Below are 24790 nucleotides of genomic sequence, written 5' to 3'. Positions count from 1 at the left end.
GTTTTAGAAAATAGACTTCAATTGAAAGCTTCAATTGATGCAATTAGGTGGCTTGCTTTTCAAGATTGTGCTTTTAGAGGACATGATGAAAGTAAAGCATCACAAAGGGTGGGAAATTTTCGTGAGTTGTTAAGTTTGATAACATCTTATAACAATGAAATAGTAGAAGCTCTAAACAAAGCTCCACAAAATGCTTTATATACATATCTAAGAATACAGAAAGAGATTTTGCAAGTCCTCTCAGTTAAAATAAAAAAAACTATTCGTGAAGAAATCGGTGATGCTAAATTTTGTATAATTATTGATGAAACTCGAGATGAGTAAAAAAGGAGCAAATGTCTATTATGTTGAGATTTGTTAATAAAAATAGATATGTGAAAGAGCGATTTTTTAGTTTGGTTCATGTTAAAGGCACTATTGCATTAACATTAAAGGATGAAATCCCTTTTGTTCTTTCTCAACATAATCTTGATATTCAAAGTATCCGAGGACAGGGTTATGATAGTGCGAGTAATATGAGAGGAGAATGGCATAGATTACGAGCTTTGATTTCAAACATATGCTCTTATGCTTACTATGTTCATTGCATAGCACATTGTTTGCAATTGAATTAGTTGCTGCATCAAAAAAAGTTATTTCTATTCATAATTTTTTTACAAAGTTGAATTCCATAATCAATATAGTTGGTGTATTATGTAAGCGTACTGATCAATTAAAAATTGCTCATGCTGAAAATATTGCTCATTTACTTGCTATTGATGAGCTTCAAAGTGGAAAGAGGTTAAATCAAATTGGTATTTTGCAAAGGTCAGCGAACATGCGATGGAGTTCACATTTGAAATCTGTTTCTAGCATAATGAACATGTTTGGTGTGATATGTGAGGTTCTACTACATATAATTGATGATGGAGTTACATCGGCTCAGCATGGAGAAGCAGATGTAGCTTATGTGTCACTCACTTCTTTTGAGTTTGTTTTATATTTTACATCTCATGAGAAGAGTTCTTAAGATATCTAATTTGCTGTATCAAACTTTATAGCTTCAATCTCAAGATATTTTGAATGCAATGCATCTTGTTTTATTAACAAAGTCACTCATTCAAAAGTTGAGAGATGAAGGATGGGATGACTTAATCACCAAAGTGATATCTTTTTGTAAATTAGTTAACATATATGCACCAAATTTGAATGCTTTTTATGTTGCAAGGAGAGAAAGAGCTCGCTATCAACAAGATGAAATTACAATAGAGTATCATTATAGAATTGATATTTTCAATGCTGTGATTAACTCTCAATTACAAGAATTGAACAATAAGTTCAACTATCATATAGTAGAATTGCTTAGTCTTAGCTCAGTTTTAGATCCCAAAGAGATGCATGCATCATTCAAAACTAATGATATTTGCAAAATGGTAGAAAAATTTTATCCTCAAGACTTTGTTGAATATGAGATGGTGCAACTAAGGGTACAATTTGAGCATTTTGATCACGTGCGACAACTTTTTGAATTTGGAGCATTATCAACTATCTCTGATTTGTGTCAATGGTTAATGAAAACAAGAAAGTTCGAGATATATCCACTTCTATATCGAGTGGCAACTCTTATTTTTACTCTTCCAGTTTTTACAGTTACTACGGAGCGATCCTTTTCAGTAATGAACATCATAAAAAATAAATTTTATAACAAGATTAAAAATGAACTCCTTTTTTATTGTTTATTATTGTATATAGAAAAAGAAATTGCAAAATAATTTACTATGAATTCACTTATAGATGTTTATCGTAATTTAAAAGAGCCACGTGCTCTTTTTTAATAGTTTGCATTATAATAGCTAAAATAAAATATGTATTTACTTTTATCAATGGAAGTTGATTATCATGTGAAAAATATGTAATTTGTAAATTCTATCAATATATCCATTACACCCTTTTGAAATACAATTTTTAAAAGAAAAGAATTAAATTAATTCAATTCATTTTCATTACTAAAAGGATTTATTTATTTAAAATACGATTAAAAATAATAGAATTTAATGAAATTCTTTTATTTCACACAAATTAATAATAAATTTATTTTAATTTATTCACTTCATCATTCTTATTATTTTTAAATTAAATATAAATATTTATTCTTATAAATAATAATTATTTTTATCACATTAAAAAATTTTTAGAGAACCATTATTAATATTTTTCACGTATTATAAACTTTACATATTTCTATCATTAAAAAATATAAATTAAAATAAACCCTCCTTTTTCAAAATTAATATAATAATACTTTAAACACTAATACAAGCAAAGTTAAAATAAATAAAAAATAAAAATATAAAGGAAAAAACAGTTTTCAAGGGCTAAATAAATAATTTTAATATAAATAATTTTTATTTCTTACAAAATTTTAATAATTTTGATAAAATTTGATTTTAATTTAAAATTATTTTTTATAAAAATTTAATTTTTATATTATTAATTTTTTAAAATATAAAAACTAAAAAATTTATTTTTTAAAATTTTTGAAAAATTAATCATATTGCAGATTTAAAAAAAAAAAAATCGGTAGCAATTACGTAACAATCAAAATAAAACATTTCCTGATGGAAAAACATCAAACAGCATTGAGCACTGCGCCCACGCTAAATCCATGGGCCTCCTTTACAATTGTCTTCCATTTTACGAAGTGTAAACAAAAACCAAAACAAAATTAAAATATGCTCACAAAATAGTTCCAATTAAAGTTTAGCCGGTTAAATTAAAAAAAATCAATCCGATTAAATTAAATTAAAAATTTAAATTTAATTAATTTTAATTTTTTAAAATTTTATTTTAATTAGTTTGATTTAATTTTTAAAAATAAAAATTTTAAAATAATCAAATCAAATTAATATATTTAATAATTTTTAAATGAGTTCCAAATACTTATCATTTCGCCTAAGAGCAGCAATTCATTTTGGACCTTGAAAAGTCTAGTTTCAAACCGGTTAAGGTCCATGTTGCGAACCGGCTCGGGTCTACATTTCACATTTGCAAATTATAATTTTCTTTTTTAAATTTAATAACAAAAGATTCTAACAGTTTATTTTAATTAAAAGCATCTAAACTATTCAACAAAATACTATAAATTCATAGTAAACCGAAAAAATCTTAACTTTTCTCCGCCTTTTCTTTTAGTTGGCCGCTCCTTCCTTTTCCTTTCCATGTCGCTGTTATCGCCTTCACTGTCGCCTTCTCCTTTCTTTCATTGTTGTTGTGGGCCTTGTGGCTTTCATATGCCTTCTCCTCCGTCACTTTCGTTTTTACAACCAATCCTTTGGTTCTTCCTTCCTCCTTATTTATTTATGAGTTGAGATTTATGGATTTGAGTTGAAATTGGGCATATAATTATTATAGTTGTAATAAAGTTATTGAATTATTAATTTTAGATTTATTATTTCTTATTTGTATCAAATTTATTGATGTTTTGTTGAGTTTGCAATAAAAATATTAGACATGTTTTCCATGCTTTCTAATAATTTCAGAACTTGTAACTTTATTTTAATTCTTCAATCCCTAATTCCATATTTGTGATTGCTTATTAACGGTATAATTTATTAATGAGATTTGGCAATTTTAGGATTCAAGAATGATAATTTTATTCTGTGCAGTGAAGAAATCGATAGGTAAATTGAATCGAAGCGAATTAAAACTCAATTCAGTTTTCACTTTAATTTATTTGATTTATTTTAATAAATTTAATAAATTTAATTTTTAGTATTTTCGACTTAATTCAATTTTAAATGAATTGACCAAATATTAACTCCTAATTCTGATGTTTAAGGATATGCGATTTCGCTTTCAGAATGGTTCTTTGTAAAAAATTAAAATGGGACTGAAAATTGATTTTTTAAATTTTTTTGAAATCAGAATCAAAACTAAATGTCGGTACCGTTAAAATATTATGATTCTATGTATTTTCGGTTCCGGTTCGATTCTAGTATCAACTCTTATTTTGGTACAATCCTGATTTCTATAATAAAATTTAAATTTAAACAAAATAATTAAATATTTCTAACATAATATTAATATTATTTATATTAAATTAATAAGTTTCACATTTAAATTTTAAAATAATATCAAACATACCTAATATTATATAATATTTTCATTTAAAATATATCAAAACAATAAATAACCAAATATAATATAGTTTTCCAATTATAATTTTTAAACTCTTAAAAAAAATAAAAAAAAAACTCCAAAAACGGTTTCTAAAAACTGCGTTGTAAATTTATTTAATTTTTTTTTATTTTTTATACAAAACTATGTAATTTTATTTAAAATGAAATGTTGTAAATTTATTTAATTTATTTAAATTTTTTATTATAAAACTGTATAATTTTATTTAAAATTACGTAATATCTAAAATGACATAATTTAACTTAATATTATTTTTTTTATATTTTATTAACAGGTATATATATATATATATAAAATTTATGTTCCATTAGTACAAATTTTATTAATATGAAAATAATATATAATATAATCTATTTAAATATAATAAAGTATAATTAATTAAATTATGCTCTTATAAACCTTTAATAATTAATCAATGACTAAAATATATAATAATTATATATATATATATATATATATTAATAATAATTATAAATATATATATATAATTATTTTAATAATTTAAATTCTATTAGTATAATTATATTAATATTGAGATAGTTTATTTGGATAGAACGAACTTTAATTAACTGATGAAATTAATTAAATTATATTATTATAAATATTTTATAATTGATAAGTGACTAAAAAATTTAATAAATTTTTATTTTTATTTTATATATACATAATAATGACAATTCTATTAGTTTATATATATATATATATATATATATATATTGAAAATTTCTATTACTGTATATTATATATAGATAATCTATTTAAATAAAATAAATTATAATTAATTAACTAAATTGATTAAATAAAATAATAAATAATATTTAATAATTAAATAATAATATTATTATATGTGTAATTCTATTAAAATTATATGATATATAAAATATATTATTAAAATTATGTATTAGAATTATAATATCACTATAAATTATTAAGAAAATATATAAAAAATAATTTTTTGATATGGTTTTTATTTGTTATAGAGTATGGTACGGTTTTCATTTGATTCCAATATAATTCTTGATAAAAAAAATTAATAAAATTAAATATTTAAATAAATTTAATTCTGAACTGTTTAATTTTTAAACCATCAAATTTTTTTATTTCACTTCAATTCGATACATTTTTTTATTAGATTCAAAATTCCAATAACGTGCACAACCCGATAAATTCAGAACCCGATTCTTATAAATAACAACACAAAATAGATGGAATAATTAACAAAAGCATACATGTTACACAGTAGATGGAAAACTTGCTAAGCATGTAATGCATTCTTGGTATATGTACATATACATAACTAATGGAGTTCTTATAATAAATAAATATAAAAAATATTATTTATATATATAAATATTTTTTAAAAATAAATTATTATTATCAGAATGGAGAATTCCAAATCTCAGCATATTTCACCTTGGATACACTTTCTAGCACTTCAAAAGGAATAATGTCTCCAATAACAACCACCATCTTGCTTTCCAGATCAACTTTGTATGAGGTCATTCCTGCAATTTTATTTAATAAAGAAAATAATTTTTTGAGGAAATTAAAAAAGAAACAAAAAGGTTAATAACTAGTTAAAATGGAATTTTCATGTACCTTCCAATTTTGAAACATGTTTCTCCACCTTCCTTGCACAGCCATGGCAGTGCATAGACACCTTTAACACCACCATCTGAACATTAAAAATCATAATATTTCAAATTTTCACTGTGATGGATTTGATCTGACAATTGAAACTTGGCTATATTGAAACAATGATTCACATGTCCTTAACCATTTGAAAAAAAAAAATAAAAAAAAAACCCACCATGTTATATTGGAAAACCCCAAATTTCGAATAAACATTTACTCATTGGCAGTCAAATGAACGGTTAGATCTCAAGTTCGAGTATAAATAAAAACGAGGAGAACTTACCTTGGGTTTGAGTTGAAAGGCCAAGGTCTGAGTATCAGAAACAACATCTTTCATTCTGAGAACCTGCCCTTTGTCACTTGCTATCAGAGGTCTTTTTTCAAACACGTAATCTTCATTTTCCAAGGAATTCAAGCAAAAACAAGAGCTTGATGAACCTGAACTCAGACAAAGGCAATCCCAAACCTTACCAAAACTGAGCTTACCCATGTCTACCAATCTTCTTTCCTCTTGGAAAAACTAATCAAAGAAGCTAATCTGACCCACACAGTCTCCTCATATATATTGTGAAAACCAATCCGATCACCAATAATTATAAACTAAAATCAAATCAAATGAGGGGATCGAAAAGAGAGAGAAATTGCTGAAAATATGTAAAATTTTATTGGAAAAACCAAAAGCTGAGCAGATCAAACCCAAAGAAAACTCATGAAGAGATGAGATGAAGAATCAAGACCCATTTTCCCATGTAGATCAGTAGTGAAGAAACTGTAGAGAAAGGTAGTTAATAGACCAAAAAGCAACTAGATTTTGTGATGTGAGAATGAAATTAATTAGCCATGGATCATGTGTAGAACAAAAAGTTGGTTTCCCTCAAGTGGCTTTTCTGGTAATGAAAGAACCACACAATGTACATGCAATGAAAGCAAGAATTCATGGGCCTGAGAGGTGAAGAAAAGGAGCAAAAGACAAAGGTCACCGTCTCTCAATTGGAAGTAGAAACATCAAACTTCATGACAAGCCATGATGCATGGCAGTAAAATAATAATAATAATAATAATATATGGGTCTTAAATGGGAGTGGACTAGTTAGAGAATAATAATAGTTAAAAAAGAAAAACTATTGAGAACTGAGAGGGAATTGTGTTTGGCATTGAATATAATAGTGAAAATAGAGACAGAAGGCTATAAATTATTGGAGAGGAAGAGCTGAGAAAGGTATTCAGATGAATTATTGAAAGATAGAATTATTTTTTTGAATTTTGAAACAGGTTGGTCCATGTGATTGATGATGGTTCCTTTTAAAAAATGAGTGACCATTGATGCAAGAAAGAGACGAATTTTGAAGAAAAGCTGTAGTAAAGTTGATGAAGCAGGGCACTTGTTCATCACATGATCTTTGCTATTTTATTTAATTCTTGCCATCCTACAATTTCACGTGCTATGCAAATTCAAGTATCCAGCGAAAATTGAGAAAGCATGTTTCTATGTCACCTATTTTCTTATTTTAATTAAAATTTATTTAAAATCTTAAATTTTTTAAAAAATATTTATTATATTTATAACTCATAATTAAATAAAATTAAATTTTTGTTTTCAATTTGAGTAGCATAAATATTCCTAAATAAGATTAAGGATTATTTTTTATATTAAGCGGAAGCGCTTTATAAATTAAGAAATAACGGGTTATTTATATAAATAATGTGACAAATTTTGAAACATAATATAATATAATACTTTATTTTTATAAATATTTAGTCATTATATAAAATATAAATAATTTAATAATTTTTCTTATTTAATGATAAAACAGGAACAATAATTAATTTAATTATACAACAACCCTTGATTCTGATTTTCTTTGAATTAAACCCCTGTGAAATTGGACTGGAAATAAAACTAGGCTATGGTACAATAATAAATCACAATGTACAAAATTTGAATTAGACTACAACAATCTCCACTCTCTCTACATCGTATTGTGCAATTCTTATTCGATTTTAAATTAGGATGCTTTTCCTTTTTTCTTTTTGAATTGAAATTGATTGCAACCGAGTTAGAACTAACCAATTCAATTTCAAAGTAAAATTAAATTTACTATTTAATTCTTATATTATAGGAAAACTTATTAATTAATCTTTCAATTTTAAAAAATATATTAAAATGTTCTTAACGTTTTAAAAAGTTTAGAAATTAATCATTTTATTAATTTAGTCATTAAATATTTTATTATTTAATTACTATAATTTTAAAAAATTTATTAGTTGATTCTTTAATATTTTAAAAAATTTACTAATTAATCCCTCTGTATTAAGAGTATTTTAGACTATTTTACAATATTTAATAGCTAAAATTAACGAAATAACTAATTAGAATTTTTTTTTAAAAATTATTAGAGACATTTTAATATATATTTTTTAAAATCAAAAAATAAATAAGTAAATTTTCTCATACCATAAAAATTAAATAGTAATTTTTCCTTAAAATTTTTTCCTACTAAAATTCGAAAAGATCTAGCACTTAGATTTCATCAAATCGGAATTAAGCCGATTGAAATTGAAATGGGAAACCAGCAATCTATTCTCGATCTCCTTGAACAAATGAATCAAAATTATCATATTTCTCGTCCAAAATTGACCTAAACTGAAAGATCAAATGAGTGACGATGATGAAAAAAAATCATAATTATGTTATATCAATTTTTCTTATATGATAAAAAGAATAATGAAGCATCTAATATGAATGTTATTTTATTACATTTTTAATTATGTACTGTGATACATGTCCTAATGCAACTCAGATCTGTTTTGTGGCGATATTCAAATTCTGTTTAATTTTTTTTTCTAATAATTAAATTTAATTCGATTATGTTCTAATTCGTAGAAGAGTTGCTTATCTGTTTTAGGGGTCATAATGTGGATGAATAATAATTTAGAAAACCTGAAGCAGAAGAGTCTGTAAAGGTTTTATTTATAAACAAAATAGTCCCTCATGCAGCAAAAATAAAAATTTACAAATTACATGTTGAAAATAAAACATATTTTTATTGGTTAATTTTAGGAAATAACTACTTAATTAATAGGTGAAATTTTACAAAACTAACTAGTAATAAACTCTAACTTCAAAAATTTTAAATTATTAATTAATAATATATAAAATATAAAATATTTTTTTGATCAAGACATGTATCCCCGGTCTGATCAAATTTGGTAACTGAGGAGAACCTACCTAGATACAGATCGAATAGGCTACACCTGATTTGATGAAATCATGATATTACCGGGGTTGTCTTCTCGAAATATTATCGGGATAAAAAATGCACGTGCAGTAAATTAGACTGATGTGACGCGTACAATATATAAGGTATAGACTAGTCGGCTTTGTATTTATTAGCCAACTGCTCACCATTAATGAGTTGCCTGACAAACTTGCAAGAAAGACGTCCATGCCCAATTCAATGGAACGTGACAAATAGGAGTTATCAGAACGATCAAACATATATATATCACTGGTCTAACTCAAGTTCGGGACATTCCTAATTCTTGACTACCTAACTTTCACAAAATTCACAATCTTGCCTCCCTGGTGAAACCTTAACCTCTAAAAGCTTAGCACCTGATCAATTAAATCTTTTTTATTTTTCTGCATTTTCTCCCCCCATTGAGCCAATCCCAGTCCACTGATTTTCTCACTAAATCAAACTGTTGTACATGTGTCCACGTTTGAGAAGCCCATCGGATCTCAGTTTATCAATTGGTATCATCTGTCGGAATAAAGGAGATTATTCTATTATCGAAGTTTTCAAATAAATCTCATTAAGAACCACATGGCCAACCAAGAAAGCAACCTACCAACCCCGCTGGAAACGAGAACCAAATCCCGAAAACTCCCAATCCTCAGCCGTTTCTAATGACCTTATTCTCATATCTCTCCACTCAGATAATGTTAAATGTACCTTCCGCTAGCAACTCTAAATCAATAAATATCATCCCACAAACTCCTTTGTCTAACCAATACCTCCAAGATATGTCGCTGCAACTACAATAAATCATGATGTGGATGAACTAGATCATGCAACAACGAGGCTTTATAACTCCCATGACTACAAACCCAACGCTAGTTATCACTCCCAAGCAACACCTACATTCATCCCAAAGGCCGAAAATCTCGAGCCAATGACTGCCACACAAGGAATTAGAAGGAGAAGAGACATTGAAGCACCTAAAGAACCATCAGCTAAGTCCAGAAGCCACATGGTGAGAAGTTTAATAGAAGAACGTGTCGACATGGGAAGAAGTGCAACGCTAAGAGAGTATGAGTCAGAAAGCGAGAGAGAAGAAACCAATTCCAAGTCACCAGCCGGTTCAAACAAGCCTGAAGTGAAGGAAGAAGAAGCAGAGAAAAAGTTAGAAAATTTGAAAGAAGAACTCTTGACCGAGCTAAAAAGCCAAGCAGAAACCCAAACTAGTCTAAGGACATATTCGCCCTTCCTAGCCTGTATCTAAGAAGAAGCTATCTTGAAGAAATTTCTTATGCTGACCATGGGAGAATATGATGGTACAGGAAATCCAGAGACCATGTAATCAATAATAAGACTTTCATAGATCTAAAAACTCATTCTGATGCTTTGCTTTGCAAGATATTCCCCACTCCTTTGACCGGAGTAACCTTGACATGGTTCAATAACCTGGAAGCAGAAAGTATCGAAAATTTTAGCGACCTAGCTAACTCGTTCATAGAAAAGTTCATAGCTAGTGTTCCAGCCCAACGAAAGACCAGTTATCTAGAAAAAATCAGGCAAAGGAGAGATGGGACTTTGTGAGAATATGTAGCTCGTGTCAACACTGAGGGCCTATAAATTCCTAATCTCGATGAGTCTAGGGCTGTGGAGGTGATGCAGAAAGGAACCACCTCTGCAAAATTTTTTGGATCTTTGAGCATAAAGTTGCCTAGCACATTGGCAGACCTAATGCAACGGGCCAAAAAATACATCAAGCAATATGACGCCTTGATGACCAGCAGGTTTGCGACCAAAGAAGAGAACATGTAAATAGAAGACCTGACCAAGGCCTTAGAGCCTTGAACAAGTATAACAACCATCAGGAAACCGACCACCGACCTAGACCCCCTTAGCATAGAGAGGTCACTCCCTTGAACGTCTTTATGGCTAAAATTCTAGTGGTAGTGCAGGACAAAAACCTAGTACAGGCAGTGCAGGACAAAAACCTACTACAGTGGCCTCAATCCCTTCGAACTGACTTTAAGATTCGAGAAATCTACTTTTGTTCAAAAATCGATTTCGATAAGTGGGGATTATAGTTCTCAAAATATTATATTGAGTTCCTCATGAAATTCCATGCAATTTTTATTATATTAGTTTCTTCATTTTAATTTTTTGAATTAGTTATGATTTTTTTTAAAGTTGAGTTAAATAATAAGGTATTTTATGGACATTACCAAACAATGTCGCAACTTGCAAAAGGCATATATTGTCCTTTCATTCCCATTTTTATATGATTCTTGAATCTAAAATTAAATTTTTAGCGTGTATTAAATTTTTTTTGTTTTACATTTTTAAAATTTCTAACTCTAACATAGTATCATATTGTATACAAAATGGTACATAAGATTTATCAAATTCAGTGATAGCCATGTAATGATGGCAAAATCTAAAAAATGATGCATCGTATTTGAATGATTCTTTCATGAATATTTTACTTGGTGATTTTGGGATGTTCCTATAAAATTTTATATTTTTCTGAAGTTATTTACTATTTATTTTTATTTTGTCTTAAAGCACCCTCTAAAAGGTGGATATGACTCGCTTTGTGAGGCCTAGCTTGGTCGAATTTCTTCAAGAAGAAATTGTGATTACATTAGAACTTTTTGCTATGGTTTTTATTTTAGTTCCATTAAAATAATTAGGTTTTGGAATTGCATTATTTTTATTTATTTCTGGTTTTATATTATTTTATTTTATTTTTAGAATTTATTTTAATTATATGAGTAAGCAAGAAAGTGAAAAGCATCAAAATTCGCTTGCTCACCTTACCATTCCATAAAGCAAAAGAAATATATAACCATGGAGGAGGCCTAATAGAGTGTTCTAAAAGTCCTCTGCAAAGGGTGATGTACTTGTGGCCTCCTAATTTTTTTTAGGATTAATTTTAATTATTTTTTATTTTATTATTAATTATTCTTTAAGGTTATATTAATTTCTTTTATCCTTCTCTCTTTTATTTATGATCTTTGAATAATTAATTCTATTTTCTTCCATCTTTATTTCATTACAAAACATAGAAAATTATTGTCAAATAAATTTTTCGCGGAAGCTTTCATTGATGGATTTGTAACAACTAAAATTCTGTTGTTTTTTTTCTTTTTTTTTGAAATGGGGATTGGAGATTGAGGGAGTAGAAATTGAGACCTCTCAAATTTATTCAGATGCACTAATCATCATATTAAGCCAGTAAATGCTAAAATTTTGTTGTTATTGACCGCATTAATAATTTTTATGGCAAATTTTATAAGCCATCACTAAAATTATTGATGGATTAGAATGATAAACTTGTTGTTATTAATTAGCAACAACTATATTGGTCACATATTTCATTGCAAATTCTCAATAACACCATTACAATTTTTTGTTGCTAATTGTAACCTTTCTATTTAATCCATCTCAAATTCATCATAAATTTATGACATCAACTACAATTACAATAATTTTTCAATTAATTCGTTTTGCTATTACTATAAAATTATTAAGAAAATCAATAATAAAATACAATAAATTAATTACGATATTCTAACCAACACGTTTAAAATACATATATTAGTAAATTAAAATTTTCCATACAAGTGCTTAATACCTCATTCATAAATAAGTTTAGTAGTAAATTTAAAAACAAATAAAATAATTAAACATTAGGGTTATCTTGTAGTGGTCCAGTAAGCCATAAATTTATTCCATACATTGATAGGTCCCAGTCAAAGCCAAGATAGTATTCTACTTATGGTGAGAATGAACCAAAGAGATTTTCTCTTAATTGATATTTTTCTCCTCCTTTCTGCTGAAAATACAAAAGGTTTAAATAGAAAAAGAATGAAACAACTTGATCCTATTTCTAAGGCCACCAACGGCACTACATACAATATATTAGCCATGATTTGCTGAGAAAATCAAGCACTAATTTGACTTATTAAATGACAATTAATAAATGAATAATATTGCAGCAAACAAAAACTAAAGCAGCAGACTAAACTATAGACTTTTGAGTCTATCATACATCCCTCCTTATCCAAGCCATTGTGCAAATATACAGTATTACTTTTCTTGTATCTTTTCAACATTTTAATTTTGTTGAGAATTTCACGAAATTATCTTTTCCAACCTCATTCCAAGCAAGACATGTATTATCCTTTACAACCTCATTCCATATGCTACAAACCTAAAAATTTAATTTAGATGTTATAAATAAATATAAAAATATATTCGATAATATTTCTTTTATATTTCAAATATTTCACAATCCGTTACACAACTTGTAGCACTATAATAATTATTTATACTGTTTTCATCATATAAGTTAAACACTTCAATATATTTATCATACAATTAATTTCATACAAATTTTAAAAATCATATCTCACTTGAAAGAGTCCGAATTACTCATATTTTATCTTTTAAGTACTTCGATACAATTACATCTAAGAAGCTGTACCATGAATTGGAGTAGGCTACACCATTTGTACAATACTTACATCTGCATATAAATTAAAATAAACAGTAAAGTATATATATAATATACTAAGGTTGATACTGATACGCTGTAACGAGATTTTTTTTAGTAATCTTAATGTTTTCAGTTTTTAAAAAATAAATTAAACCATGATACTATGTCCAATAAGAATCACAATAACAAAATAAATAACTTCAATAAATAGTCATGTAATATGACAAAATATGCTAAAACTTTTTAATTTTTCTTAGACATAAAATTAGCAACTATAGCCATTTTAGCCCTTTCATTACTGACAAATACAAAGGCAGAATTAGGAAAAAAAACAACTTTCCTAATATCTATTTATGCCTATTATGTACAAATAAATAAACTAATGTTATATATATATATATATATATACATATATATATATATATATATATATATATATATATATATATATATGTATATATATATATATCATAAAAGATGGTTAGCTTGCAAAAAATTGCAATTCAATTGCAAATGGGAAGCATTTTATGAAATTGACTTTAAATGACTATTTTTACAAGTCTTCATGGCTTTTATATCAATCTATAAATCAAGTATAGACAAAAAGTATATGAATTTAAAAGTATTAAATATATTGTCATATGATAAACAAACACTATAACAAATTTAATTTTTAGTGGCAAATTATTTATGAACAAACTTATTTCGCCACTAAAAATACACAAGGGATAGTTAATAATGGGGAAATGCAAAATTGTCACAAAAGAAATAACATATATGGGTGATAGAGCATATTTTAGTCCATATTATTATGATCTTATTGATGTTTATTTACACATTTTCTACCTAATTTTGTGGTTTTAATCATGTTTTGCAGATATTAAGTCTAAAGAGACAATCTGGAGAAAATGCTATTAAAACTGTCAAAAAGTGCCAAATATGGAAAGTGCCCAAAAAGAAAAGTTTTCAAATATGGAAAGTGTTAAATAAGGAAAGTTTTCTGATAAGGAAAGTGCCAGAAAAGGAAAACGCAATCAACAGATTCTTTGAAATTCAAATTGCAGATTCTTCTTTCCTTATTCAGAAGGTGAAGCCAATTATGGAAAGTGTCAAATAAGGAAAGTTTTCAGAAAAGGAAAGTCCTCAAATAAGGGAAGTGCAGAAGCAAAAGCAAATAAGGAAAGCTCAGTCAGAAGATTATTTATGTAACGACCCAAAAATCGGACCGCTACCGGCGCTAGGATCCAGATCGGCTTAAGGCCGCCGGGACCCGTAGCAAGCCTGACACTTAACCTGTAAACCTGATTAATCCCATACATGATCAACAACATACATAAAAATTAAAACTTTTCTTTCATACATTCTATCATACACCAAACTCAACCTGTGCATGCACTGAACATAGTCATAATCATAAACTTGACCCCTCTGTGGGATCTCATCAATGCCCCCAATGGGTGGCATAACATATGTTGAGTTGGTTTACATCTACATCATAAAACATCTAAGATCATGTAATAAAAGGGATAACAACATCCATAGGGTCAAGCACAACTTCTAATCCTTAATATCATTATACATAACATGACTATTCAAACTTTACATCATCTTACAATTTATCATGTCCACTTTCTATCTATTACAAACACATGACTTTACTCTTCTTAACTTCTCTGTCTAGCCCGTACCTGCAATCCTGGGGAATTAGGGAAAAGGGGTGAGCTACTAGAGCCCAGTGAGCAGAATAATATAAAACAACATTTAAAATCTCATGCCATCATGTAATGCAACACATCACAACAAATCACATCTCGGATGGTATTGTCACCAATAGTCCTCTACATTCCAAAGTGCCGGGACATAGAATGGGTACAACCGGTCTTTCTCTTAACATAACATATCATAACATTCCAATGTGCCAGGGACGCAGAATGGGTACAACCTGGACTTTCTCTTACATAGTGCCAGGGACGTAGAATGGGTACAACTTGGACTTCCATACCATACCATGCCGTAACATCATCATATCATATGAGGACTAAAGGGTCATCCAATAACCAATCCACATCAACATCATAAATGCAATGCAACATATTCGTGAATTCTAATGCAAACAACCTATTTCATCACATGGCATTCATGATGCATGAACATGTTGAAAACTTTATAATTTATTTGCTTTAAATCGTAAAGGTTTATTCTACTCACCTCTTGGCTAGCTCTGACAAAGACTGATGCAGCTAACTCACTGCTGGGGTCCTCGGTTCCTCGGGTCCGAACCTACACAGGTGGACTCAAATGAGGGACCAAACAACTAGAACATAACTCTAAAAACATCCCCCCAAAAACCCTCTAAAACACCTCAAAATATTCATGCAAGAACATACAAAGGAAGGCTGGACAGGGCACTTTCGGCGGCAGGTTCGGCGGCCGAAAGTCCCTCCAGAGCCGAAAGTCAGGCAGGTTCGGCGGCACCTTCGGCGGCCGAAACTCCCAGACAAAGGCGAAACTCATGCATGTTCGGCGGCACTTTCGGCGGCCGAAACTCCCAGACAGAGACGAAAGTCTCCTTTCGGGGGCAAGCTTCGGCAGCCGAAGGCAGCTTCCACAAGCATGTTCGGCGGCCGAAAGTTCCTTCGGCTGCCGAACCTGGTTTCTCCCTTAGTGGCAGAAACTCAGCTCTTCTATGCATATACGCCTCCCATTCCATCCAAACATGCATAAACCTATTCTACAACACACATACACAAGCATACAAGCTTCTAGGGGCTTCAAACTATCTAAAACCCCATCTACAACACATCAATCATGCATTTGCAAGCCACATTGTTCAAAAACACATCATAAAACCATAAGCTAAACATGCCTTCTACCCCATAGATCTTCATAAAACTTACTTAAAACATGCAATGAGCTTAAGATCGGCTCTTACCTCTTGAAGATCGAGAGAGAGACGACCTAATCTTGGAGATGGGAGATTTTCAACTTCCTTGGGTCTCCAAGCTCAAAACTTGCTCAAAACTTGAAAATCTTCAAAACAAGATGAAAACTTGTGAAAATCGTGAAAGATTTGAAGGAAGAACTCAAAGATTGGTGAGGGACGGCGGAGAGCTCACCTTGGCCGAAAATGGGGAGAAAAGCTCGCCCGTTTTCGGCTAAGGGAACCTTTTATAGTGGTTGGCCAGGCCACGTTCGGGGGCCGAACGTGCCTCCGCATGCATGACATGTTCGGTGGCCGAACTTGAGGTTCGGCGGCCGAACCTGGATTTTCCTCCAAGGTTGTTTTCATGCAAAAACTCATTTCCTTTTTACTTAAAATCATGAAATACATTAAAACATTTTAAGAAAACATGTTTCTACCCTACTAGAGGCTTCCGACATCCGAGATTTCACCGGACGGTAGGAATTCCGATACCGGAGTCTAGCCGGGTATTACATTCTCCCCCCCTTAAGAACATTCCCCGAATGTTCCTCAACTAGCTCATAGCATGGCATACACATATCATACATACAAAGCACATAAAACTCACAAGGAACAAACCTCAGAAAAGATAAGGGTACTGCTAGAGCATGGACTCCCGTGTCTCCCAAGTACATTCTTCCATATTGTGGTGGTTCCAAAGGACTTTCACCATCGGGATTTCCTTGTTTCTCAGCTTTCTGATCTGGGTGTCTAGGATCCGTACTGGCTGCTCAACATAGGTGAGATCTTCTTGGATCTCCATATCAGGCTCACTAAGAACCTTGCCCGGATCTGACACGAACTTCCTCAACATGGAAACATGGAAAACCGGGTGGATTTTTCCCATTGAAGCAGGTAAATCCAGCTTGTACGACACATTCCCAACCTTTTGGAAGATTTCAAAGGGTCCAATGTATCGTGGGGCTAGTTTACCTTTCTTCCCAAAGCGAACCACTCCTTTCATAGGAGACACCTTGAGCAATACCAGATCCCCCTCTTGAAACTCTACTTGCCGTCTGCGGATGTCTACATAACTCTTCTGTCTGCTTGCAGCAGTCTTGATCCTTTCTCTGATTATGGGTACCACCCTGCTGGTGATCTCTACTACCTCAGGCCCTGCCAAGGCCTTCTCTCCAACTTCCTCTCAGCAAACAGGTGACCTGCACTTCCTTCCGTATAAAGCTTCATATGGAGCCATCCCGATGCTAGCATGATGGCTGTTATTGTAGGCAAACTCTACCAAGGGTAGATACTGGCTCCAGGAACCGCCAAAGTCCAGCACACACATTCTAAGCATATCCTCTATTGTCTGGATGGTCCTCTCTGATTGTCCGTCCGTCTGTGGATGGAAAGCAGTGCTAAAATCCAACCTGGTACCCATGGCATTCTGCAGACTCCGCCAAAACCTGGAGGTGAACTGGGGCCCTCTATCAGACACTATTGAAACAGGAATCCCATGCAGCCTGACGATCTCATCTACATACACCTGCGCCAACTTGTCCACAGAATAGCCACTCCTGACAAGGATGAAGTGAGCAGATTTGGTGAGTCTGTCCACAATCACCCGTATGGAGTCCAATCTGTTGGACGTCGCCGGTAACCCCACTACGAAGTCCATAGCTATATTCTCCCATTTCCACTCTGGAATAGGTAGCGGGTTAAGCATTCCAGCCGGCTTCTGATGTTCCAGCTTCACCCTCTGACACACTTCGCAGGCTGACACAAACTGTGCAACTTCCTTCTTCATAGCTGGACACCAATAAACCTTCTTCAAGTCTTGATACATCTTGGTGGCTCCGAGGTGAATGCTGTATCTTGCATTATGAGCCTCCCTCATAATGTCTCCTTTTAGCCCTATGTCATCTGGTACACACAATCGACTCCCATAGCGGAGGATCCCCTTACTGTCAAATCTGAATTCACTGTCCTTGCCCGACTGAACAGTCCTGGCAATCTTCACTAACTCTGGGTCCTCATGCTGTTTCTGAGCCACTTGCTCCAGAAACACAGGTTCCACTCTCATCTGGGCCACTAAAGCACCTGTACCAGACAACTCCAACTGTAGACCTTCATCAATGAGCTTGTAAAACTCCTTCACCACTGGTCTCCTTTCAACCGTGATGTGGGATAAACTGCTTAGTGACTTCCGGCTTAGGGCGTCTGCCACAACATTCGCCTTACCCGGATGATACTGAATCTTGCAATCATAATCACTCAGCAGCTCTACCCATCTCCTCTGTCTTAAGTTCAAATCTCTTTGACTCAAGATGTACTGCAGGCTCTTATGATCTGTAAAGATCTCACATTTTACCCCATAGAGGTAGTGCCTCCACATCTTGAGTGCAAAGGTTACTGCTGCCATCTCAAGGTCATGTGTGGGGTAATTTAACTCGTGCTTCTTCAGCTGTCTAGAAGCATAAGCAATCACCCTCTCATTCTGCATTAGTACACAACCCAGTCCCACACGGGACACATCACAAAAGACTGTAAAATCCTCATCACTAGATGGCAGAGCTAACACTGGTGCTGAAGTCAACCTCTTCTTAAGCTCCTCAAAACTCTCTTCGCACTGGTCGGTCCACACAAACTTCTGATTCTTCCTGGTTAACCTGGTCAGAGGAGCTGCAACTTTTGAGAAGTCCTGGACGAACCTCCTGTAGTAACCTGCCAAACCCAAGAAACTCCTGATCTCCGTCACTGAAGTGGGTCTAGGCCAGTTAGCCATAGCTTCTACCTTCTTGGGGTCCACCTCTATCCCATTCTCTGACACTACATGCCCCAAGAACGAAATGCTCCTCAGCCAGAACTCACACTTAGAGAACTTGGCATACAAGCCATGTTCCCTCAAGGTCTGCAGAACCAAGCTCAGATGATGGGCATGCTCCTCTGCATTCCTGGAATACACCAAGATATCATCTATGAAGACAATAACGAAGTGATCCAGGTACTGGCTAAACACTCTATTCATGAGATCCATGAATGCTGCAGGGGCGTTGGTTAACCTGAACGGCATTACAAGGAACTTAAAATGCCCATATCTGGTCCTGAAAGCTGTCTTTGGCACATCTTCCTCCCTGATCCTCAGCTGATGATACCTGGACCTCAGATCTATTTTGGAGAAACAACCCGCTCCTGCTAGCTAGTCGAATAGATCATCGATCCTTGGCAATGGGTATTTATTCTTGGTAGTGACTTTGTTCAACTGCCTGTAGTCGATACAAAGTCTAAGGGATCCATCCTTCTTTCTGACAAACAAGACTGGTGCACCCCAAGGTGAGGTGCTCGGTCGGATGAAGCCCTTTTCTACCAGCTCTTGCAACTGTTCTTTCAATTCCTTCAACTCAGCTGGAGCCATCCTGTAGGGAGGAATAGAGATCGGTCGGGTTCCAGGCATCAATTCTATCTCGAACTCTATCTCCTTAGCAGGTGGTAAACCTGGCAGCTCGTCTGGGAAGACGTCTAGGAACTCTCTAACCACTGGCACCAAGGCGGGCTCTCTAACCTGACTGCTGAGCTCTCTCACATGAGCCAAATACCCCTGACATCCCTTCCTAAGCAACCTACGAGCCTGAAGAGCTGATATCAGACCTCTAGGTTTACCCCTCCTGTCTCCCCTGAAGACAACCTCTGACCCATCCTGACCTCTGAACCTGACTACCTTGTTCCTGCAGTCCAAGGTAGCACCATGGGTAGATAACCAGTCCATCCCTAGAATGACGTTAAAATCTGTCAAGTCTAGAACCACAAGGTCGGCGGAAAGGCATCTTCCCTCAACAAAGACTGGACTGCACTGGCAGACTGACTCTGCCACTAATGGATCACACTTGGGTCCACTGACCTAGAGAGGACACTCTAACCTAGAGATCATCAGACCCAACCTCTCGACGGCTCTCGGAGCAATAAAAGAATGAGATGCACCAGGGTCCATCAAGGCATACACATCTGAACAACCAATGACTAAATTACCTGCCACCACGGTGTTAGATGCATCTGCCTCCTGCTGAGTCATGGTGAAGATCCGTGCTGGAGCTGATGGACCTTCTCCTCTGAAACCCGCTGAAGAAGAGGCTGCCCCTCTTCCTCTGCCTCTGCCACTGGCCTGAGTCATGGCTGGAGCTGCTGGCTGAGCCACACTGCCAGAAGCTGTCTGCTGAGACTGTGCTCCAAAAGCTGCCCTAGGACACTCCCGAGCCATGTGTCCCTCTTGCCCGCATCTGAAACAGGCTGCTGTCCCAGCCCGACAAACTCCCCTGTATGGCCTACTACACTTTGCACAAACTGCATTATCCGCACCAGAGCTCGAGCCACTCCCTAGTCCCAGACTAGATTTGACCTTGTTCCAAAACTTGTTCTTCTTGGGCTTTCTAGTGGTATTACTCCACTTTTTGCTACCTGAAGCTGCTGCACTCAGAGAAGAAGAGCCTGTGGTCTTAGAACCAGAAGACTGTGCCACTGACTGTCTGACTGTTCCCTGAACGATGGCACTGGCCTCCATTTTCCGGGCCATATCCACTATGGCATGAAAGCTCTCCCTATCTGCTGACTGGATCAAGGAGGAATATCTAGAGTGGAGTTTCATGATATACCTTCTTGACCTTTTCTGATCCGAGTCAAGATTTTGCCCTGCAAATGGCAACAGCTCCAAGAATCTGTCTGTGAATTCCTCTACACTCATCTCATCAGTCTGCCTCAACTGCTCAAACTCGATCATCTTCAGCTCCCTTGAGCTATCTGGGAAAGCCCATCCTGCAAACTCGTTTGCAAACTCCTCCCAAGACATGCTGTCTACTCTCGGGTTCACATAATTCTTGAACCACTCTCGTGCCTTCTTGCACTTAAGCGTGAACCCAGCCATCTGAATGGCTCTACTGTCATCAGCCCCAATCTCATCTGTGATCACCTTAACCCTTTCAAGATACACAAATGGGTCATCCCCTTTTTCATACTGAGGAGCACCCAGTTTCATGTAGTCGGTCATCTTGACCTTGCTCCCACTAGCTGAGCTAGGTCTAGAAGGTTGAGTAACTGGGGCTGCTGGTTCTGTAGGTGGTGGGGGTGGGGGTGCAGCATTCCCCGAGGTGGGGTTTGCTGGGTGAGGATAAAAGGGTGAGGGTGGATAAGCTGGGTACTGAGGGTGAGGTGGATAGAAAGGTGGATAGGGCATGTAGGTAGGGTAGGGGCTAAAGCTGGAGTAATCCGATGTGCCTCCCATCGGATACCCTAAACCCTGTTGAAAGGGTGGATAATGGGGTGGAAAACCATACCCTGAGGCCTGAATGCCTCCCTGTGACTCCCCTGTCCCTTCTTCCGTCATGCTGACATCCAGGTTCCCATCCCTCCTCTGGTCCTCTTCCATAACCTCCCTCACATCTGAAGAACTTCCTCCTCTATCTGTCCCCCTTCTGCTAGCATCAAAAGACCTTCTAGGGTCCCTTGACACTCTTTCTCTGCTTGATCTACATGACATTGCCCTAGGCAATGCAGGAGGACGGGCGCTCGTGCCCTCATCCTCAGGTGGTACTCCAGTCAATCGTGCAGATCGACGAGTTCCCTTCATCCTGTTTTCTGAAAGGCAGCACATAACAAGCAAACATTAGCATCATATGGTTCATGTGGGCACACATGAACCCTCATCACATATCATTAATGCACATGCATATAATCATGGCATTTCACATCATTAAACAAGACAGGACTCCACATCCTATCCTAGTGGACATGATCTTCCTATTGTGCTTGACCTTCTATAACATCTATGAGCCCGACACTCTAGGTCCGACCATATGAACCTAGGGCTCTGATACCATTATGTAACGATCTGAAAATCGGACCGCTACCGACGCTAGGATCCAGATCGGCTTAAGGCCGCCGGGACCCGTAGCAAGCCTGACACGTAACCTGTAAACCTGATTAATCCCATACATGATCAACAACATACATAAAAATTAAAACTTTTCTTTCATACATTCTATCATACACCAAACTCAACCTGTGCATGCACTGAACATAGTCATAATCATAAACTTGACCCCTCTGTGGGATCTCATCAATGCCCCCAATGGGTGGCATAACATATGTTGAGTTGGTTTACATCTACATCATAAAACATCTAAGATCATGTAATAAAAGGGATAACAACATCCATAGGGTCAAGCACAACTTCTAATCCTTAATATCATTATACATAACATGACTATTCAAACTTTACATCATCTTACAATTTATCATGTCCACTTTCTATCTATTACAAACACATGACTTTACTCTTCTTGACTTCTCTGTCTAGCCCGTACCTGCAATCCTGGGGGATTAGGGAAAAGGGGTGAGCTACTAGAGCCCAGTGAGCAGAATAATATAAAACAACATTTAAAATCTCATGCCATCATGTAATGCAACACATCACAACAAATCACATCTCGAATGGTATTGTCACCAATAGTCCTCTACATTCCAAAGTGCCGGGACGTAGAATGGGTACAATCGGTCTTTCTCTTAACATAACATATCATAACATTCCAATGTGCCAGGGACGTAGAATGGGTACAACCTGGACTTTCTCTTACATAGTGCCAGGGACGTAGAATGGGTACAACCTGGACTTCCATACCATACCATGCCGTAACATCATCATATCATATGAGGACTAAAGGGTCATCCAATAACCAATCCACATCAACATCATAAATGCAATGCAACATATTCGTGAATTCTAATGCAAACAACCTATTTCATCACATGGCATTCATGATGCATGAACATATTGAAAACTTTATAATTTATTTGCTTTAATTCGTAAAGGTTTATTCTACTCACCTCTTGGCTAGCTCTGACAAAGACTGATGCAGCTAACTCACTGCTGGGGTCCTCGGTTCCTCGGGTCCGAACCTACACAGGTGGACTCAAATGAGGGACCAAACAACTAGAACATAACTCTAAAAACATCCCCCCAAAAACCCTCTAAAACACCTCAAAACATTCATGCAAGAACATGCAAAGGAAGGCTGGACAGGGCACTTTCGGCGGCAGGTTCGGCGGCCGAAAGTCCCTCCAGAGCCGAAAGTCAGGCAGGTTCGGCGGCACCTTCGGCGGTCGAAACTCCCAGACAGAGGCGAAACTCATGCATGTTCGGCAGCACTTTCGGCGGCCGAAACTCCCAGACAGAGACGAAAGTCTCCTTTCGGGGGCAAGCTTCGGCAGCCGAAGGCTGCTTCCACAAGCATGTTCGGCGGCCGAAAGTTCCTTCGGCTGCCGAACCTGGTTTCTCCCTTAGTGGCAGAAACTCAGCTCTTCTATGCATATACGCCTCCCATTCCATCCAAACATGCATAAACCTATTCTACAACACACATACACAAGCATACAAGCTTCTAGGGGCTTCAAACTATCTAAAACCCCATCTACAACACATCAATCATGCATTTGCAAGCCACATTGTTCAAAAACACATCATAAACTCATAAACCTAACCATAAGCTAAACATGCCTTCTACCCCATAGATCTTCATAAAACTTACTTAAAACATGCAATGAGCTTAAGATCGGCTCTTACCTCTTGAAGATCGAGAGAGAGACGACCTAATCTTGGAGATGGGAGATTTTCAACTTCCTTGGGTCTCCAAGCTCAAAACTTGCTCAAAACTTGAAAATCTTCAAAACAAGATGAAAACTTGTGAAAATCGTGAAAGATTTGAAGGAAGAACTCAAAGATTGGTGAGGGACGGCGGAGAGCTCACCTTGGCCGAAAATGGGGAGAAAAGCTCGCCCGTTTTCGGCTAAGGGACCCTTTTATAGTGGCTGGCCAGGCCACGTTCGGGGGCCGAACGTGCCTCCGCATGCATGCCATGTTTGGCGGCCGAACCTGGACTTCCCTCCCTTATGCCTTCGGGGGCCTAAGGCACACCCGAAATGCCTGCATGTTCGGCAGCCGAACTTGAGGTTCGGCGGCCGAACCTGAGGTTCGGCGGTCGAACCTGGGTTTTCCTCCAAGGTTGTTTTCATGCAAAAACTCATTTCCTTTTTACTTAAAATCATGAAATACATTAAAACATTTTAAGAAAACATGTTTCTACCCTACTAGAGGCTTCCGACATTCGAGATTCCACTGGACGGTAGGAATTCCGATACCGGAGTCTAGCCGGGTATTACAATTTAAAATTCAAATCGCAGATCTTTCTTTCCTCATTCAAAGATATGCACACACTGCAGCAGTCAAATCTTCCTATTTAGGCAGCAAGATTTCAAGGAGATGCACCTGCCTCTTCTTCATTCAGCATTCAAAATTCA

The 24790-nt window shown here is 34.8% G+C and overlaps 2 protein-coding genes across 2 annotated transcripts; one reads left to right on the top strand and one right to left on the bottom strand.

Annotated features, from left to right (window-relative positions):
* Positions 1 to 335: 335 nt before the first annotated feature.
* On the top strand, positions 336 to 3853 carry LOC122723268. The gene is made up of 4 exons (XM_043955046.1): positions 336 to 510; positions 615 to 940; positions 1041 to 1652; positions 3839 to 3853. Exons 1-4 carry the CDS (start codon positions 336 to 338, stop codon positions 3851 to 3853), a joined length of 1128 nt encoding a protein of 375 aa, XP_043810981.1.
* Positions 3854 to 5370: 1517 nt separating this feature from the next.
* LOC122723350 (protein SODIUM POTASSIUM ROOT DEFECTIVE 2-like) lies at positions 5371 to 7090 on the bottom strand. The gene is made up of 3 exons (XM_043955389.1): positions 6095 to 7090; positions 5776 to 5851; positions 5371 to 5681 (listed from the first exon to the last, which is right to left on the bottom strand). Exons 1-3 carry the CDS (start codon positions 6299 to 6301, stop codon positions 5554 to 5556), a joined length of 411 nt encoding a protein of 136 aa, XP_043811324.1. The 5' UTR covers positions 6302 to 7090; the 3' UTR covers positions 5371 to 5553.
* Positions 7091 to 24790: the final 17700 nt, after the last annotated feature.

The sequence above is a fragment of the Manihot esculenta genome, chromosome 3 (genome assembly GCF_001659605.2).
Source record: "Manihot esculenta cultivar AM560-2 chromosome 3, M.esculenta_v8, whole genome shotgun sequence".
In the NCBI taxonomy this organism is placed as follows: domain Eukaryota; kingdom Viridiplantae; phylum Streptophyta; class Magnoliopsida; order Malpighiales; family Euphorbiaceae; genus Manihot; species Manihot esculenta.
The sequence above is the reverse complement of the archived record's forward strand: the minus strand, read 5'-3'. Positions and strand labels throughout refer to the sequence as shown.

What these genes read in the sequence shown, in the direction of transcription:
- LOC122723268 (XM_043955046.1), top strand. Translation starts at nt 336, where the DNA reads ATGTCTATTATGTTGAGATTTGTTAATAAAAATAGATATGTGAAAGAG. An exon ending in ACAGGGTTATGATAGTGCGA is followed by an intron (nt 511 to 614) that starts GTAATATGAGAG and finishes CAATTGAATTAG; the next exon opens with TTGCTGCATCAAAAAAAGTT. An exon ending in CTCAGCATGGAGAAGCAGAT is followed by an intron (nt 941 to 1,040) that starts GTAGCTTATGTG and finishes CAAACTTTATAG; the next exon opens with CTTCAATCTCAAGATATTTT.
- LOC122723350 (XM_043955389.1), bottom strand. Translation starts at nt 6,301, where the DNA reads ATGGGTAAGCTCAGTTTTGGTAAGGTTTGGGATTGCCTTTGTCTGAGT. An exon ending in CCTTTCAACTCAAACCCAAG is followed by an intron (nt 5,852 to 6,094) that starts GTAAGTTCTCCT and finishes TTTAATGTTCAG; the next exon opens with ATGGTGGTGTTAAAGGTGTC. An exon ending in ACATGTTTCAAAATTGGAAG is followed by an intron (nt 5,682 to 5,775) that starts GTACATGAAAAT and finishes ATAAAATTGCAG; the next exon opens with GAATGACCTCATACAAAGTT.